At 41.0% G+C, this 18,431-nt stretch overlaps 1 protein-coding gene across 11 annotated transcripts in view; it reads left to right on the top strand.

The window, feature by feature from the left end:
- PAK3 (p21 (RAC1) activated kinase 3) overlaps nt 1-18,431 on the top strand; it is a 248,120-nt gene that overhangs the window by 180,477 nt on the left and 49,212 nt on the right. For all 11 annotated transcript variants that reach the window (XM_035725555.1, XM_035725554.1, XM_027608161.2 and 8 more), the window contains 3 exons: nt 210-247; nt 9,898-10,029; nt 10,911-11,076. In XM_035725555.1, coding sequence (XP_035581448.1) covers nt 210-247; nt 9,898-10,029; nt 10,911-11,076 — 336 coding nt within the window. The remainder of the gene's footprint in view (nt 1-209; nt 248-9,897; nt 10,030-10,910; nt 11,077-18,431) is intronic.

The following is an 18,431-nucleotide window of genomic DNA, read 5'->3' as shown; positions in this document are numbered from 1 at the left end:
TCATTAAGGTCTATAAAATGACATGTGAGGGGGCAAGGGTGTGAGCTATTTTCAGAACAGTGATGTCATGTGTCATAGTATCTATTCAATACTGAACTGGAGAATTTCCTTCTGGTCAAAGGCATGCAGGTTAATTTTTTATTAACCCTGGTCTCTAAGTGAGGCAGGCTTCATGAAATAAAGGTGACATCTTTATCTTTACTTTCCAGATAAAAGCGCACATGGATACATAGCAGCCCATCCCTCGGTAAGTGAAAAACGGAAAATGGTTTGGAGTGATCAGTGTTTCTGGCAGTCCAACAGAATACCGTCACATAGATTCAGTTTAGATAGAGAGTCTTTAAAAAAAAAAAAAGTCTTTTAAAGGTATAACTTAAATCTATAAAATTCACTAATTTTTAAGTGTATAGTTTGATGAGTTTAGGTAAATGTATATACCAGCACTACCATTGCCACGATCCAGCTTTAGAATACTTTCATCACCTCCTAAGATCCCTTATACCTGCTTACAGCTATTCCCCATCCCACCCTAGCCCCAGGCAGTCACTGATCTGGTATTATGGGATTTGTCTTTCTAGACATTTCATGTACACAAAATAATACAGTATATGACCTTTGGGGATTGGCTTTTTTCACTCAGCATAATGCTCTTAGGGTTCATCCAAGTTGTGTGTTATTAGTAGTTTGTTCCTTTTTCTTGCAAAGTAGTATTCCATGGTGTGGATGTACCACTGTTTGTTTTAATAATTTACCCATTGAAGGATTTCTGGACCATTGACAGTTTTTGGCTCTTGCAGACAACACTACTATGAACATGCATGTATACATCTTTATGTAGATAAATGTTTCTATTTCTCTTATACAAAGAATCATGAAAATAATAGTCATCTTGATAGTGGCTTCTCTTTACTCAACACTTACAATGTGCCAGGCACTGGGATGATAACATTTTACATTCACTTAACCTTTCTTGTAACCAGATGAGGGAAGTCTTATCATTGTCTCCATTTTATAGGTGAGGTTCAGAGAGGTAAAATAACTCATCTGAGGTCATACCACTATACTTCTGAGCGTCACCTGTTCCAATAAACTGAGATGCAGTGGGGGAGGTGACTTTGCCCAAACTCACGTAGATAGTCTGATCAAAGAAGTGACTAGAAAATAAGTAACCTAGTTCAAAGTTCTTAGAAATGATAGAGTATCTGCAAGAATACCCATAGGCATTAGATAGACAATTATCCTAGAAAAGGCTTACTTAGTGTGGTTTTATTTTGAAATAATTAGCATTAGTGAGAGTTTCCTAACTGTTGATTCATAGAGTCCTGGATAATCAACCTTTTATAGAGGACAGATGCTGGCCCACTTGATGTCACCCTGGGTGACAAGTGTGATAGCAGTAGATCATTAGTGATAACAAGTAAAGGCTATGAAATAGTGTGGCAGTTCCTCAAAAATTAATAATAGAATTGCCATGTGATCCAGCAATCCCACATCTGGATTGATACCCAAAAGAATTGACAGCAGGTTTTCAAACATTTTTTATACACGCATGTTCATAGCAGCATTATTCACAATGTACAAAAGGTGGGAGCAACCCATGTGCCCATCAACAGACATATGGATAAATAAATGTGGTATATCCATGCCATGGAATATTATTCAGCCTTAAGAGGGAAGGACATTCTGGGGCACCTGGGTTGCTTAGTCTGTTGGGCATGCGACTCTTGATACTGGCTCAGGTCTTGATCTCAGCTCAGGTCTTGATCTCAGGGTCATGATGTCAAGCCCCATGTTGGGCTCCACACTGAGCATGGAGCCTACTTTAAAAAAAAAAAAAAAAGGAAGGACATTCTGACCATTGACACATGCTAGCACATGGATGAAACTTGAAGACATTATGCCAAGTGAAATAATCCAGTCATGAAAAGACAAATGCTGTATGATTCTACTCATAGGAGATACAGAATACTCTGTATACTGAATTCTGTTTTTGCAAGATGAAAAGAGTTCTGGAGATTGCTTGCACAACAGTGTGAATATACTTAGCACTACTCAACTGTACATTTAAAATGGCTAAGATGGTAACCTTTATGTCATGTATATTTTACCACAATTAAATATAAAAATAAAAAAAGAATGAAGGCTCTGGACATAGGTGTTTAGTCTTATTGTATGAGTATTGAATGTGATAATGCATATAATATACTTAGTATACTACCTAGCACATGCTATATGTTTATTAAATGTAAGCTAAAGCAAAAATTCCAACCTTCCATGCTGAATACTTACCTCTCCTCCCTTGATTTACTTAATATCATTATTATATAATAAATACAAGCTGGGTATTCTGGCAAAGAAATAGTATTTTTTTTTTTAGTTAGGTAGGTCAGTTATTTTAAACGCTAACCTGTTAGGATGGTCGGTAGATTGGTTTTTATTTTTGTCAACAGTTTATATCTCCTGAACTACTGTCCCTTTCTTTTGAACTTGCTTCTACTGGTTCTGCTTGTGGAATTCAAACTAAATCTACATAATGATCAAAATATTCCACCAAATCAGGAAAAAAATGATGTTCTCACTGTTTGGAGATGAAACAACTGGATATTTACTTTTTTCACATATATTTATCGAGTGCCTCCTTACAAGCGCTAGGAAATCTGGAGCTCATTCTGGTAAGGGAAGAGAAGTATGCACATCAAGAAACACAGTATAATATGGACCATGTTACATACCACAAAATATGTCCATTTGCTATGAGAACTCAGAGAAAAGAGATTACTTTCAGCTGGGTAGGAAAAAGGAAGCAGGCTCTTGTCTCAAAGGGCTTAAAGCTCAGTGCCTGGTACAAAGTAGGTACTTGGTACATATTTGTTGAATGTTGAGTTGGAAAATGCTTCATATAACAGGTCACATTTGAGCTAGATCGTGAAGGTCCGAGGGGATTTGGATCTGGAACAGACGGAGAAGGGCATTCTAAGCAAAAGGAAAAACATAAGAAAGGGCACAGTAGTGAGGAGAACGTGGGGACAAAATGGTGTGGTTTTGAATGAAGACAGATGCAAGAAAAGGAATCATAGGAATTACGCCTTGAACATTAAGTTGGAGCCAAATCATAGCGGCCCTTAAATGGTATTCCAAGAAATCTGCTCTATTTGCAACAATGTGGATGGAGCTAGAGTGTGTTATGCTAAGTGAAGTAAGTCAGTCAGAGAAAGACAAACATCATATTATCTCACTCATATGTGGAATTTAAGAAACAAAACAGATGAACATATGGGAAGGGGGCGGGCAAAGGGAGAAGAGGAAACCAACCATAAGAGACTCTTAACGGTAGAAAACAAACTGAGCGTTGATGGAGGGAGGTGGGTGGGGGGATAGGCTAGAGGGGTGATGGGCATTAAGGAGGGCACTTGTCGTGATGAGCAATGGGTGTTGTGTGTAAGTGATGAATCACTAAATTCTACTCTGGAAGCCAATATTGCATGGTATGTTAACTAAGTAAACTTTAAATTAAAAAAAAAAAAAAAGAAATCTGGCCTTTTCCGGTATACATTGGGAAGCCCTTGGAGTTTTTTGGAACAGGAGAATTAGGCAATGAAAGCTTATGCTTTGGGAACAGTTAACCTAATAGCAAATGTCCAGAGTGAATTAAGGGCGGAGGGTGAGGCTGGGTGAAGGGGAGACCAGCTGGAGGAGTTGCACAAGCATCCAAGCCGTAGGTGACGAGGGCCTAGGGGAGATGGTGGCAGCAGGAATGGAGATGAGGTTCAAGTGTTTAGGTTATTGATTGGATGTTGGAGGAAGGGTCAAGGTCAAAGGTGACTGCAGGCTTCAAATGATACAAGGGTAGCCAAAAGGGTGAGGATGCCATCCTTCGGGAGTTACAAATTTCCGTGAGCAGATGCTGAGTTTCCTATTGGACAGTTTGGAGTTTGAAGGGCTGGCAGGACTCCCAGGTGGAGATACTGATTAAACTGTTTAACCGAGGCTGGGTTTCTTTTTTTTTTTTTAAGATTTTATTTATTTATTTGAAAGAGAGAGACACAGCGAGAGAGAGAACACAAATGGGGAGTGGGAGAGGGAGAAGCAGGCTTCCCCCTGAGCAGGGAGCCTGATGCGGGGCTCGATCCCAGGACCCTGAGGTCCTGATCCCAGGATACCTGAGCCAAAGTCAGACGCTTAATGACTGAGCCACCCAGGCGCCCAGAGGCTGGGTTTCTGTTGATCGAATGGACTGGATTAGAACCTTAAGTTTAGATTGGATCCCTTCAGTGGGACTCAGCTACTTAGGAATGGGGAATTGAGAGAACCCCGTGCTCTCCTTATGGTTCCAGGGGGAGATTGCCTTGATGGTGCTTATGCTTTCTTGCATTAGAAACACTCCCAAGTAGACTCAGCTAGCTATCCTGTAAGATCTGATTTAATGGGATTGGCCAATCCCTTATAGACATAGCCTAAACTGATTACCAGTTTTGGCATCCTCTAATAGCCTGGGTGGGAATTACCACAGAAGCAGTGTTGTAGTCACTAAATATTTTAAATGAGTGACTACGTCATTAATATTGAATTCAGCAATACCTCCCATAGTCCTATGACATCTGCTTTACTGCTCACTCGTAGTAGCTTCTTTGATATGAGTGTATTAAATGCTAAATACTGTTCAGGGATCTACTCTTAAATTGCAGGCTACTTTAAAATTTTATATTTGTATTGGACCATTGAGAGTAAAGTAATGCATTTAGAATCCTGGACTAGTATTTTGAGTGGAAGGTAGCAACAATACTATGAATACATCATGATTTGTGCCCAGAGAACCTGGGTATACAGTTGACACAGATTGAGCTTTCGATTCGAAGTACTGGTTTATTTTGTTCATCTAGATTAGTAGTCCCTTTACTTCAGTGTGTAGCAGAACTGCCTAGAGAAGGCACAAGTCAAAATGGAATGGAACCCTGAAATCTGCATCTTAAACAAGCACCACAGACCACGCTTCCCATGATCTGGAGACTCCAAGGTCCTTCTAATTCCTTTGGCCTTTAACATGGAAGCTCAAAGAAAGAAGAGTTTCCTAAGGTAGTTCCTCTAGCTAGTGTATGCTCTAGAGCAGGGTTTGTAACTTAGAGTCCATACGGATGGGCTTTATAAAGATCTCTGAACCCTTGAAATGATATGGAAAAGCACATACCTACCTGTATGCTTCTGGAGAGATCAGCCAAACACTTGAGAGTTCTAAAAGACTCCAGGACCCCGCGCAAGTAAAGAATTACCTCCCTTGCCCCACCGTGTGGCACAAGAAGAGTATCACAAATTTTCAGTAAGACAAAAATAGTCTTTACTTGCTGGTTTGATTCCCGTTAACATACAGCGTAATTAATACGAGTTTCAGGTGTACAATGTAGTGATTCAGCACTTCCATAGGACACCAGACCCTCATCACGACAATTGCCCTCCTGAATTGCTATGCCCTATTTCACCCAACCCCCCACACACCTCCCCTCCGGTTATCATCTGAAGAGAAACCAGAGTACCTATCTATATTATTTTCAAGTTTAGACAGACATAGTCATTCTCAGCCTAGAAGGAAGAGTGTAGCGACATTATACCTGTGACTCCCAAAAAGACCACCAGAAAAACCTGTTAATAGGCAAAGCTGTTTATTAAACTCTAGCAGCAAGGAAGAGCCCTCCCTTTGTAGAGTTTTAGCAGTGTCTTAGAACGGGGCTGTTAGGGGAGAACATTTATAGGGTTTTAGAGCATGGCTATGTGATTTCATTTTATTTTATTTTAAGATTTTACTTATTTATTTATTAGAGAGTGAGAGTGCACGCATGAGAGAGAGAGAGCAGGAGCAGGGGCAGAGAGAGAGGGAGAAGCAGATGCCCTGCTGAGCAGGGAGCCTGACATGGGGCTCCATCCCCGGACCCTGGGATCATGACTTGAGCTGAAGGCAGACACTTAACTGACTGAGCCACCCAGGCGGCCCTTGATTTTATTTTTAAAGATTTATTTATTTATTTGAGAGAGAGATGGGGGGGTGATGGGCAAAGGAAGAATGAGGGAGAAAAGCAGACTTACCCATGAGCTCAGAGCCCCATGAGGGGCCCCTGAGGTCATGACCTGAGCGGAAATCCAGAGTCCGACATTTAACCCACTGAGTCCCCCAGGCGCCCCGTGGCTATGTGATTTTAAAGCAGGTCTTACAAGGCAAGGAACAGGTTAGGATTGTGCAGCGTTTGTGATTAAATAGCTTTAGGTTGGTGAAGTGAGAGTCTTGGTGAGCAAGCTGTTATTCTTACTAAGCAAAATACTTCAGTTGGTTCAGTCGTATCTTCCAAGAGCAAGCATTTCTTGAAGTAAGAAGCTGCTAGTTTTGCTTGTTCTCAGTATTGTTTAACATAAGAACAGGAAAATATGCTCTCACTTGATGCTGTTTAACACAAGGAAAAGAAAGTATGCCCAGCCCCAGTATTATTACACAGGGATGGGAAAATATGCCCGGTCCTGGTCTTACTTAACATGGGGCCAGGAAATTATGTTGATTTCAGTTCTCAGGACCAAAGCCTGGTGTTACTAGGTCAACTAATGTTCCCTGGCCCAACCATCCTGCAAAACATAATGTCGCCTGGGGCACCTGGGTGGGTCAGTCGGTTAAGCATCTGCCTTCGGCTCAAGTCGTGATCCCAGGGTCCGGGGATTGAGCCCCACATTGGGTTCTCTGCTCGGTGGGGAGCCTGCTTCTCCCTCTCCCTCTGCCTGCCGCTCCCCCTGCTTATGCATGCTCGCTCACTCTCTCTCTCTCTCTCTCTCTCTCTCTCTGTGTGTGTGTGTGTGTGTGTGTGTGTGTGTGTCAAATAAATGGGTGGCTCAGATGGTTGGGCGTCTGCCTTCGGTTCAGGTCATGATCCCAGGGTCCTGGGATCAAGTCCCGCATCGGCTCCCTGCTCCTTGGGAGCCTGCTTCTCCCTCTGCTTCTCTCTCTCTCTCTCTCTCTCTCTCTCTCTCCCCCCCTCTCTCTCTCCCTCTGTCTCTCATGAATAAATAAATAAAATCTTTAGAAAAAAATAAATTAAATAAATAAATAAATAAATAAAATCTTAAAAAAACAGTGTCCCCTGAAGGCCACACATTCTTTCTAACCAACCAGCCAACCTGACAGTATAGTGTCTGGTCCCAGATAAACAGAAACATTGGTCTTCCTCCTGCCCCACAAACCTTCAGAAGATGAAAGACTTTAGGTTTTCTAACAGTCCTTTAGTCTGTCATCGAAGATGGGGAGGTCTCCATACGAAATGAGAAGAGTGAGGATAGTAATGAATGTTAAGAAACAGTGAGATTTTGCAGGCGGATGTTCTTTAGTGAAATAGCCACCGTTGAGATGTGCAAGGTTACCGCTTGGTCAGTAGTACTGATTGGTCTTTGTAGCAGTCTGAGGAGCCTAGACCTAGGCCCATTTTATTTGCCACCAGGACCATTTTTAGATCCTCATAGGCTGTGTATACACTCATTTATGGAGGCTGCATGATGAGTTGTACCAAATATATTAAAGGGCTCCTCTACCCCACTTAATTTTTTTGCTGTAAACTTTTTGAAGTGATTTTTTAAAGTATCGATTTTGAAATTATTTGATTACAGGTAACACTGAATTTTTGGTTAGGTATCATTTATTGGAAGTCAGTATGATACTCAGGAGCTGTTGCTAAAGAAGACGATCTAATCCACAATTTGGTTATTTAATGTAATGAAATTTCCATAGCTACTAACTATAAGTCACTAAATGAAGTCGACATATAGTTATACTTCGTAGACATGTAATTAGACATTAATGACTTTAGGTTTTAGAGTTTTTTGTCACATTTTGGAGGCAGTGACTTATTTCTGGCTTCAGATATTTTCATAGGCCCATGGAAAGCTTACTATTCTGAAGCATATTGCCTAATAGAGAAGCGAGCTTTGTTTGCCATATAAAAAGTAGTCCGTTTATATGCAGGTTCTGCCCTTCTACCAATGAACAATGATTAGGTGCATTCTTGATCCCAGCTGGCATAAGATAGAGCAGAACTTTCTGAAACAAAATAATCTCAAAGCAAACACCAATAAACTAAAGACAGTTTCTAAGCTTGCCCACTGAATTTTTTTTTTCCTGAGAACTTAATGGCATTAACACATGTCACTTTCCACACAGCCACGGTACAATAGCATAGCTTAGCTATTTTGGCCAAATTAAGAATAAATATAGGTGTATAAATATAAGAAAACCAATATCAACTAAGTACATGAATTTTAGTCTGTAAACCACGCAGTATGTATATCAGGGCAAGCAAATATTCTTTCAAATACTCTTTTATAAATTCTAAGTTGTCTTCCTTGGCACAGTAGATAAATCTTGCTGTCTCCGATTAGATCTATGATTGCACCTTATAGCTCTACCATCGGTTTATACATGATTGTAGAAGATCCGTGTTGAATTTTATTCATAGGCTGAGGTCCTTTGATGTAATATGTCTATTAGTAGGGCTCCCTGTATCTACCTCAGGAGCTTTGTCCTCGAGAAATAAAAATTCTTTTTAGGATTAGCTTGAGCCTGTATACCCAAAGACATCAACAAAAAACCAATACATACACACACACACACACAAAATAAAAAATCATCTATAATCGTGCTTTCCAATAGAAATGAATATCATAAAAGCCATATACATAACTTTAAATTTTCTAGTAGCCACACTGAAAAAAAGTAAAAAGAAATAGGTGAAATTAATTTTAATGATATTTTACTTAACCCAGTGTATTCAGAATATTATCATTTTAACATATACGCAACATAAAAGGAAATGTCTTTCACCAAGGAACTATTTTACAATTTTTTTCATGTTACATATTCAACATGCGATACATATTTTACACTTACAACCCACCTCAATTCAGACTAGCCACATTGTAACTATTCATTAACCATGGACAGCACAGACCTCTGTCATCGTTCAGTGATTTTTAAACTTGAGCCTGAACCAGAATCACCTGGAAGGCTTGTCATTAACACACTATTAGGCCCACTCCCAGAATTATGATTCATTAGTGTGGATAGAGCCCAAGATTTTGCATTTCTAACAAGTTCCTGGTGATGCTGGTCTGGGGACCACACTTTGAGAACCATAGCCAAAGGGCTTTCAAGATTCAGCTTTGGGGGAACCATTTTTACCCCTGAATTAATATGAATGATCAAGAACCGATCCGAGATACAACAATTATTGTTATTTTTGGTGGTGGTGGTGTTACTGCAGTTTTTAACATTGCAAGTCACCATTTTATACCTGTTGGTTAAGACTGAATATTTATGTTGATGAATATTCCTTCGATCTTCATGTCTGTTACTTTCTGAGTGCTTCTTTCCAGGAGGCTGAACAGGGAAGCAACATTTATGGGCTTGCTTGTACTTAGTGAGTATTTGCAGAGCTGTATTACTACCATACCTATATGCATGCTCTGATCGTCAGGCACAAAATAGCCCTTTTCTGGTTGACAAACTATCAGTCAGCAAACTGACAATCCGCCCAGTACAAATTGAAGGCTCTAGTAGCATTTTAAAAATATATTATTCAATGATTTCAAAAACATTGAACTTTCAAATATTAAATGAATAGCTCACTGCTTCTGAGCTCAGTGGAAAATAAAAAGATTTTTTAAAGCAATTTCATGATGTTTAAAACCATGGCCTGAATTTACCTCTGAATGTGGGCAGTCCTGGCCACCAAATTGTAGATGGCTCTGCTCATTTGTAAAAGGTGTGGTTTTTTTCATATCCCTATGTGATTAAATATTTCATTTCCCTTTTCTCATTTCTGAAGAAAAACAACGGGGAGTTAATACCTGGTCTCTAAACTTTGTTTTTGTCATAAGAGTACAAAAACAGCATCAGAGCCTCCTTTGGCTCCACCTGTGTCTGAAGAAGAAGAGGAAGAAGAGGAAGAAGAAGAAGATGACAATGAGCCCCCCCCAGTTATTGCACCAAGACCCGAGCATACAAAATCAGTAAGTCGCAAATGACTATTTCTAAATGATTCAAAAGATGTCCTCTGAAACCATTGTAGAGTCAGAATCTAGTTAATCAGCTCCTACCTCTTGAGTATTCACTGTGTTCCCTGATCTAGAGTATCAGGTACGACCTTGGTTGAGGTTGCTCTTTGAGGATACGAGATAGTACATGACAATTAGAGAATGATACCAAAGGACATACAAAAAGTGCTAAGTTATAAGATCGCTGCAGAAGTTAAATTAGAGAAGGAAATCCATGTGAATCGAGTAGGAAGAATTGCCTAAGCAGAGGCACCAAGACCAGAATTAGCACAGCACGTATGGGGTCCTCAGAAGACAGAGTCCTGAGAGCTTTCAAGGACAGTATATTTGAAGCAACTTAAAGTTCTTGTTTAATACTTAATTAATCACTTGACTTTAAAAACTTATCGGGGGTAGGGGTTGGGGTGTGGAGGAGCGATGGATAGGCAGAGCACAGAGGATTTTTAGGGTAGTGACAAAACTCCATTGCCTTCATGGCAGATGCATGTCATTATACATTTGACCAAACCTATAGAATGTATACCTTAAGAGAGGACAGTATGTAAACTACGGACTTTGGGTGATTATGACGCATCAATGTAGGTTCATCAGTTGTAATGAATGTCCCACTCTGGGTGGGGGAGTGTTGGCAATGAGGGAGGCTATGATGTGTGGGCACGGGGGTAGATGGGAAATCTGTACCTTCCTCTCAACTTGACTGTGAACCAAAAACTGCTCTAAAATTTTGTCTTAATGAAAAAATAAATAAAACCTCATTGACCATGACAGCATCTTGACTTCATACCCTTTACTTGGCCTACTGTTTTTATCGTAGAACTTGTTTTCTTATCTTTAAGATCTACACTCGTTCTGTGCTGGAATCCATTGCTTCACCGGCAGCACCAAATAAAGAGGTCACACCACCTTCTGCTGAGAATGCCAACTCCAGTACTTTGTATAGAAACACAGATCGGCAAAGGAAAAAATCCAAGATGACGGACGAGGAGATCCTAGAGAAGCTAAGTGAGTTTTGGGGGTTTTTTGTTTTGTTTTGTTTTGTTTGTTTTTAGCCATCATTGCTTCATGGGATGGTCTCTCGTAAAACATGTGAAATGGGAACTGATTCTTTTTTTTTTTTTAAGATTTTATTTATTTATTTCACAGAGAGAGACGCAGCGAGAGAGAGAACACAAGCGGGGGAGTGGGAGAGGGAGAAGCAGGCTTCCCATTGAGCAGGGAGCCCGATGCGGGGCTCGATCCCAGGACCCGGGGATCGTGACCTGAGCCGGAGGCAGACGCTTAACGACTGAGCCACCCAGGCGCCCCTGGGAACTGATTCTTTCAAAGTTTTGGCCTCCTTGCATAAACTGCAGGCTCCCTGAAGTCAAAAGATGTAAAGGTTGGAACTTGCTCTGTATTCCAGATCACTCCTTCCCCCACACTCCAAATTTGACAGAAACTAAATATTTTCACTTGACAAAATCAGTTAAGGTGAAAACTTGACACGATGAATTAAACATTGAGTTTTATTTTAAGATGATGCTCCCGAAAGGAATAAAATAATCTGATGACATATCTTTTGATTATCCCCCAAGGTCTCCCAACTGATCAATCATGATAGATAAGTCAACCTCAAAGCCCAAAGCAGTCAGTCAAAACCAACAGCCACAGTAATATCGTCTTTTCCCTTAATTTAGGAGCATTTCTCTGTGGAGAAGGGGAGCAGGGCCAGCAAATGCTAGCAAACTCCCTCCTCTGGTGTCATTATTGTGTACACGCTTGTGCATACACACTCACTCCAGGTTTACGAAACAATCCTCTTTCAGTTAGCTTTCTGGATCGAAGAGATTTAAGAAAAGGACATTGTCTGCTCAAAAGAGCCAAAGGTCTGTAAAACATAGTCATAAAACTCATACTACAGAAACATCTAACATATTTCTAGTTATTTGCAATCGGTGCCCCCAATCTCACTAACTCCTATTCATCCTTCAAAACCCAACTCAAAAGTTGCCTCCTCAGGACAGCCTTCTTTGCCTCTCCCAGTGTGAGTTAAGGGCTCCTCCTCTTTACTGCCTTTATGGCAGCAAATCACACCATACTAGTCCCATCTCTTTCACTTAGACTTGTGAGCTCCTCAAGGGAAGGGACTGTGTCTCCTTTTCCTATATGTCCAGCTCCTAGTAAAGTGCTTCGTTCATAAAGGCACTTAACTGATGCTTTTTGAGTGAATGAATGAAAAAAAAAATGAGCAAAAAAAAAAAATGTACCTTGACTGAGTCCCTACTTGTCTGTTCTATGTAAGAATCTTTGGAGGAAACCATAGAAAAAACAATTTCCTGCCATCAGGAACCTTTTACAATTTTATTTGGATGATAAGATTCAGTAACGTGATACAATTAGAGACTAGGAAGCCGTCTGGTTTCATGCAAATTTCCATCTCGAAGACCTCAGGAAAAGAAGAGAGCAGTTCCAGCTAGAGGCCACAGGGAGACTGCATAGATGGTTGTGGGGCCATCTTCCCCTCCAGGAAATACTTGGCAATGTCTGGAGACGTGTTTATAGTCACGGCACAGGGAGCGCTACTGGCCTCTAGTGGCCAGTGGTTAGGGATGTTTCTAGAATCTCTACAATGCTAAGGTCAACTGCCCCCCCCCCCCCCCGCAACTTCCCTTCTGTGACAAAGAATTATTCAGCCCCGAATGTCGGCAGTGTTGAGGTTGAGACATCATGAGCTAAGGTACTTGGAAATGCCAAGGTTGGCAGTGAGCGTTTGGAACTGGCACCACTGGGACTTCGGCCAACTGACTTTACGTGATTAAATATGCCTCTGGGGCTAATACCTACTATTTGCTATAATAACAGTAGTAATAATTCGCATCTATTGAGCACTCTCTGGGCTGGCCACTTTACATATGTCATAAGGTTTAATTTTCATTACAATACCTTGGGGTGGATTTCAATGTCGTCATTTACAGATGGCTGAAAGTAAGCCTCAAAAAGCTAAAGCGACCAGGTCGCCAAACTAGGGAGCGGCCGAGCCCAAGAGTTTGAACTCAACTCTGTTTGCCTTCAAAGGTGACACTAGTTCGGGGGCGCCTGGGTGGCTCAGTTGGTTAAGTGACTGCCTTTGGTTCAGGTCATGATCCCGGGGTCCTGGGATCGAGTCCCGCATCGGGCTCCCTGCTCAGCGAGGGGTCTGCTTCTCCCTCTGACCCTCCCCCCTCTTGTACTCTCTCCCTCTGTCAAATAAATAAATAAAATCTTAGAAAAAAAAGTGACACTAGTTCTATTAACCCACTTTGCTGCATATCCCAACAGTCTATATTTGGAAAAGGGTAGGAGAAAGAAAGAATTGCCTGGATAATTCCAGTTCAGTTATTCAGACAGTTACTTCAATTTTTTTCTTTATTTTATACATGTAGACATGACCTATGAGATTTTATTAGATTTTTTAAATCTGACAGCATCGCTTTCATAAAAAAATAACTGTGATGGGTCTTTGTTGCAAATCTCAATCGATTTATTAGAGTGCAGATGCATTTTTGGTTTTCTTATACTGACCGACAGAGAGACAAGCATTCTCCTCTTGGGCCCAAATCTGGCTTTGCTTGCGGACTGCAATGGTGCCGGAGCTGTGGTCACTCTCGTTGCCCGTGTATTCTGCCCTGCCCCGAGCAACATGGTGAAGAGGAGAAAACTGCCTTTGATTACATTTTTTAATGAAGAATTGGGTGTTTTCATCTCTGTTGGAGGCTGCTCGGGCCTCGGGAGGCTCATTTTCTGACCTCGCACTTCCAGATCTTGGTAGGGAGAACCTATAGAAAAATGGGGGAATGCTTTTCATGAAGCGGGTCCAGGCTGAGCTATACTGCAAAGGCTGCAAAGTGGGTCTTTCCTGCTTCTGCTGCACCTCTGGGCATGCACTCCCTGTGTGCCCTCTCTCTTTGCCACGGCCTCGCCATATAACTTCAGATGATTTATTTCAGCCCTCTGAGCATCAGGGAGAAGAATCATAACTGCATTTCAGGACTCTGTCTATAGGATGGATTTTATGTAACTCAGCCTATGACTAAGAGGACAAGTACTGGAGTCAGAAAGGCCTACATTCAAATGACAAGCCCCTTGCTTGTGTTACTTTGGGCAAGTTATTTAACTTTCCTTGACCTCTTTTTCCTCATCTAAAAAGAAAAATACGGAGATATTAATAGTACCAACCTCATGTCGTAATAATAATTAAATGAGAATAGGGCACATAAAAACCTCAGCCACAGTCCCTGGTACACAGTACGGGCTCAATTAATGGTAATTACCATTTTATTACATGAGTATAAAGCCTTAGTAAGATCATACACTAGGCCAGGCTTTGGAATGAATCATAAAGGAGTCTGAGTCATAGGCCCAGACTAGCTGTGTGTCCTTAGGCCAGTCACTCAACTCCTCTGAATTTCAGTTTCTTCATTTGAAAAATGGAGGTAATAATAGTACCAGTGTGATAGGGATTTGGCGAGGACTAAACAAGGTGAAGTATGGAAGACACCTAGCACAATAAATAGTAGTACAAATTCATTGTGTTATTTTTGTCAAATGAGAGCCACCGTATTTTGCAACATAAAAAAGTGGGGGTCTTCCAGTGGGACAGAATGTTTGAAACCAGAAATGAGCCAAGAGGTATGGTCCTTATACAGAAGTCATTGAGAGAATCAAGGCCCCCACTGGAGCTTAGGGAAGGAGTAAAGGAGCCTGTGCTGAGAGGCAAAGGAGAGGAGGCTGGGAGCCAGAGAGGTTGAGGAAGAGCCTACAGCCCATACCAGAGTGGATCCCACCATAAGCACGGGGAAGGCGGGGAGGGCAGCCCTCTTCGGGCTCAGGGATCCAGTTACTGTGAGGTGGGCAGCCCAGCCCACAGAGCTGCCAGGCTATCCCTCTTCCACGCAGATGCTGATTGTGGGGGCCAGACCATGGGATCATTAATAGCTGAAATAAACAGATCATCTTTCAGTTTTACACAGACAGATAGCCTGGGTCTGGCTTGTTCATTGTGGTCTGTTTGAATCTGTTGGAAAATAAAGAAACCCCTACGTTTTAGAGAAAATTTCCAAAAGGCACTGTCAGCAAAATGGTACAAGGCAGGAAATTTGTCTTGGGCCCCACCATCACCCCCTCTCCTTGTCTCTCCCCTTCTCCAGCATTCCTCACTCAAAACTCTTCTAATTTTCCCCTCAGATAGGACTAATATTAATTTAGAGAATTAGTGTTGCTTTTTTTTCCTCAGGAATCAAAACTCCTCAGTATGCTAAAGGAATAATCTTTTTAATGGTTGGAGTTCAACTTAGCTTAATATGCAGGAAAATACCCTGATAGGCTTTCCTGAAACCACATCATGAACCCTATTTTCAAATACTACTATTTAGTCATTTCTTAAATCCTTATACTTTCAAATGAAGAGTTGGCTTCTTATTTAAGAAATTGCCCTGGTAGGAAAATTGTTTTGGTGTTGCTATTTTTTTTTTTGTCCTTTTTGATTTTGAGTTGCTGATCTTTGTCACTGTTTTTCCCCTATTGTGTCACAGTGGGGGTTTTTTTTCCCCTTTCCTTAGTGTAATTTATAAAAGCAGATTACAATGGCTCTGATGAAAGAGGTCACTCGAAAAGCTTGTTTTGTGATTGGGAATTGTAAACAAGACCTCCTGTGCACTTGCCTCACATCAGTAGATGGCAGCACACACTCTCCTGTGAAGGGTGGTGGGTGTGGAGACGCCATTTTATTTGAACGGCAGTTCAATCCAGAGGCAGGAGCTCCTCAAAATGGCTGTCTTTTGGTATTCCTCATGAAAGGATTTATTTCCAGGTTTTTTTTTTTTTTTAACTCTGCATTCCAAGGAAATAAAGGTTGAGTAATTTACTACCATAAAACCTCATTAACTGAGCCCTGCCAATTGAAATTGATCATAATTCAGAAAGTGGCTTGGGCCGAAGGTTATTTGCTTTTGTTCAGTCTATGGAAAAGAGTTTGCTCAGCAACTTAATAGTATAACTTTCTTAGAAGACTATAAACTCCTTAATAAAATGATGGTTTCAAGTAACTTTAAAATTGTCATTTCGTTACCAAAAAAAAAAAAGAAAGAAAGAAAGAAAAAGGTCCAGGCCCTTATCCATTAATAGCTGACTTGAATAAGGATAGTTCTCAGTGATGTAGAAATCCATAATACAATTTGAAAGGTGAAGTGGCAATTCAGAAATTGTTAAATTGGTGGCATTCTATAGATGTAACTCAAGTAAAATACGTTCTCCAGCCCCTGTCTTAAAATATGGGGCATTTACAAAAGGAAATGCCTAATTTTATTTGAGTTCAGTTCCACAGACAGTTACTGAGTAACTAATGTATTTCTCACACAGCATTGTTTGAGGAGGTACTGAGGATACAGAAATGAATGAGACCCGACTCTTGTCTTTAAGACATAGTCTATAAGGGGATGTCAAATATAGAGAGATGGATACATGGTGTATTAAGTAAAGAGAAGCAGAGTAAGTGCAAAGGGAAGAGAGACAGAGAGAGAGAAGGTACAGTAGAATAGAGAAGGGGAATTATTAACTTTATTCAAAAAAATCAGGGAAGGCTTTCTAGGAGAGGCACCATCGAAGCTGAATTGAAGCATGAATAGGAACTTGAAAATTTAAGAAGGACGTTCCAGGCAGGAGAATAGCAAGTATAGAACGTGTGCACCCGGGAATGCTAGCTTATTCAGTATCACTTGAATATAACATTGGTGGTAGGTGGAGGGATCAGAGTCTTAAGAGAGGAAGCTCAGCGGTCAAGCAAGAGCTGATCATGAGCTGCAATTTGTTATGGTCAATGGCAGTGAGGGTTGAGTGGGGAAGTGGTGGAGAGGACATGGAGAATGAAGCAAGAGTCAGAGATGAAAAGCCTTGCACTCCATGCCAAGGAGTTTGAGCTTTACCCTTGTAGGCGTTGGGGGGAGGGAGGGCAGCTTGGAGGACTCCTGAACCAGGGAATCACTTGATCGGGTTTCCACTTAGAGCATCCTGCCAGAGACAGGTGTAGATCGTGGACTGGAGTGTGAAGAGGCTGGACGTTGGGAGTACAGTGAGGAGGCTGTTGGAACAGCCCAGACAAAAAGCAATGAGTGCGCAACTAGAATAGTAGGAATGAGGGGAAGGGACAGATTGACAAGGTCTCTAGGAGGTAAGCAGATACAGGCTCAGGACTTGGTGGACAGCTGCATGGGGGTAGTGAAGGTGAGGGATGAGTCAGAGCTAACTCCCAAGTTTCTGACTTGGGCTAAAGAGTAGACAGATGGTAGTTCCATGGACTAAGATTGGAAATGGAAAAGAAAAAGAATTTTAACAACTCACATATTGTATACGTCTTATTTAATTTCACTGAAACATGGACTTCAGTTGTAAAAAACAAACCACCACCCCCAACAACAACAGTAAATCTAACAACTTGATGAACAGTCCAGGACTGAAACAGTTTTTTTTCAAGGTATACCATCTACTGGTAGGTCTGAATTAACACCAGGTATTGTTTGTAGCACACAGTTTAGCACTTGACTACATGCTAAATGTGGGTATTCATTTGGTCAACAAATAACCGTTCAGTGATGGCCATTGTTCTAGGCACTGAAGTTACAGGGATGAAAAGACAAGGTTCCTGCCCTCAAGAAGAAACATGAGGATCTCATTAGAGGAATCAGAGAAGAATTCACAAAGTAGGATGACTTGAGATAATGTTTAAGTAATAAATAGGAATTCATGGGTTAGATAAGTAAGGGAAAGGGAGAGCATCTGCAAAGACATAAGCCTTGGATAATGATAGCATTACTAGGATTTAAAGAAGGAGGGATGGACAGTAGAGGAATTATATGAGATTAGTCTGGTTAGGTAGGAGTTGGTTGGTGCTAGATGGAAAATAGCCCTCTATGCCAGAATAAGAAATTTTAACCTGAATATGTACCCAGACGGTCTTGGTTTGTGAATTACATGGTTACCCTATTCCAAAAGCATTGCAGAAGATAGAGAAGACAGAGTGTTGAGGTAGGTAATGACGAGTGCAGTTGTTTGGACGAGAGATGTTAAGGGCCTGAACAATGGCACTGACCATGGGCATGAAAAGGAGGGAAGGAATAAGAGTGACCATTAGGAGATAGAATCTACAGACCTTCTCTTGATTAGTTCATGCTGTAAATCTTATCCTACGGATGCTACACTTCTTTGGAACAGGGGCCATGATAGTAAAATATGACTCAAAGGTAATGATACTGATATGTTTGCTTAAAAACAAAAAAGGAGAGCCAGAAACATCCAAATAAATGATTCCCTTTGAGGTAGTCCACTTGAGAATCTAAACCTGTATT

This window comes from Zalophus californianus, chromosome X (assembly GCF_009762305.2).
Source record: "Zalophus californianus isolate mZalCal1 chromosome X, mZalCal1.pri.v2, whole genome shotgun sequence".
Classification (NCBI taxonomy): Eukaryota; Metazoa; Chordata; class Mammalia; order Carnivora; family Otariidae; genus Zalophus; species Zalophus californianus.
Note: the sequence above shows the minus strand (reverse complement) of the source record. Positions and strands in the feature narration are given on the sequence as shown.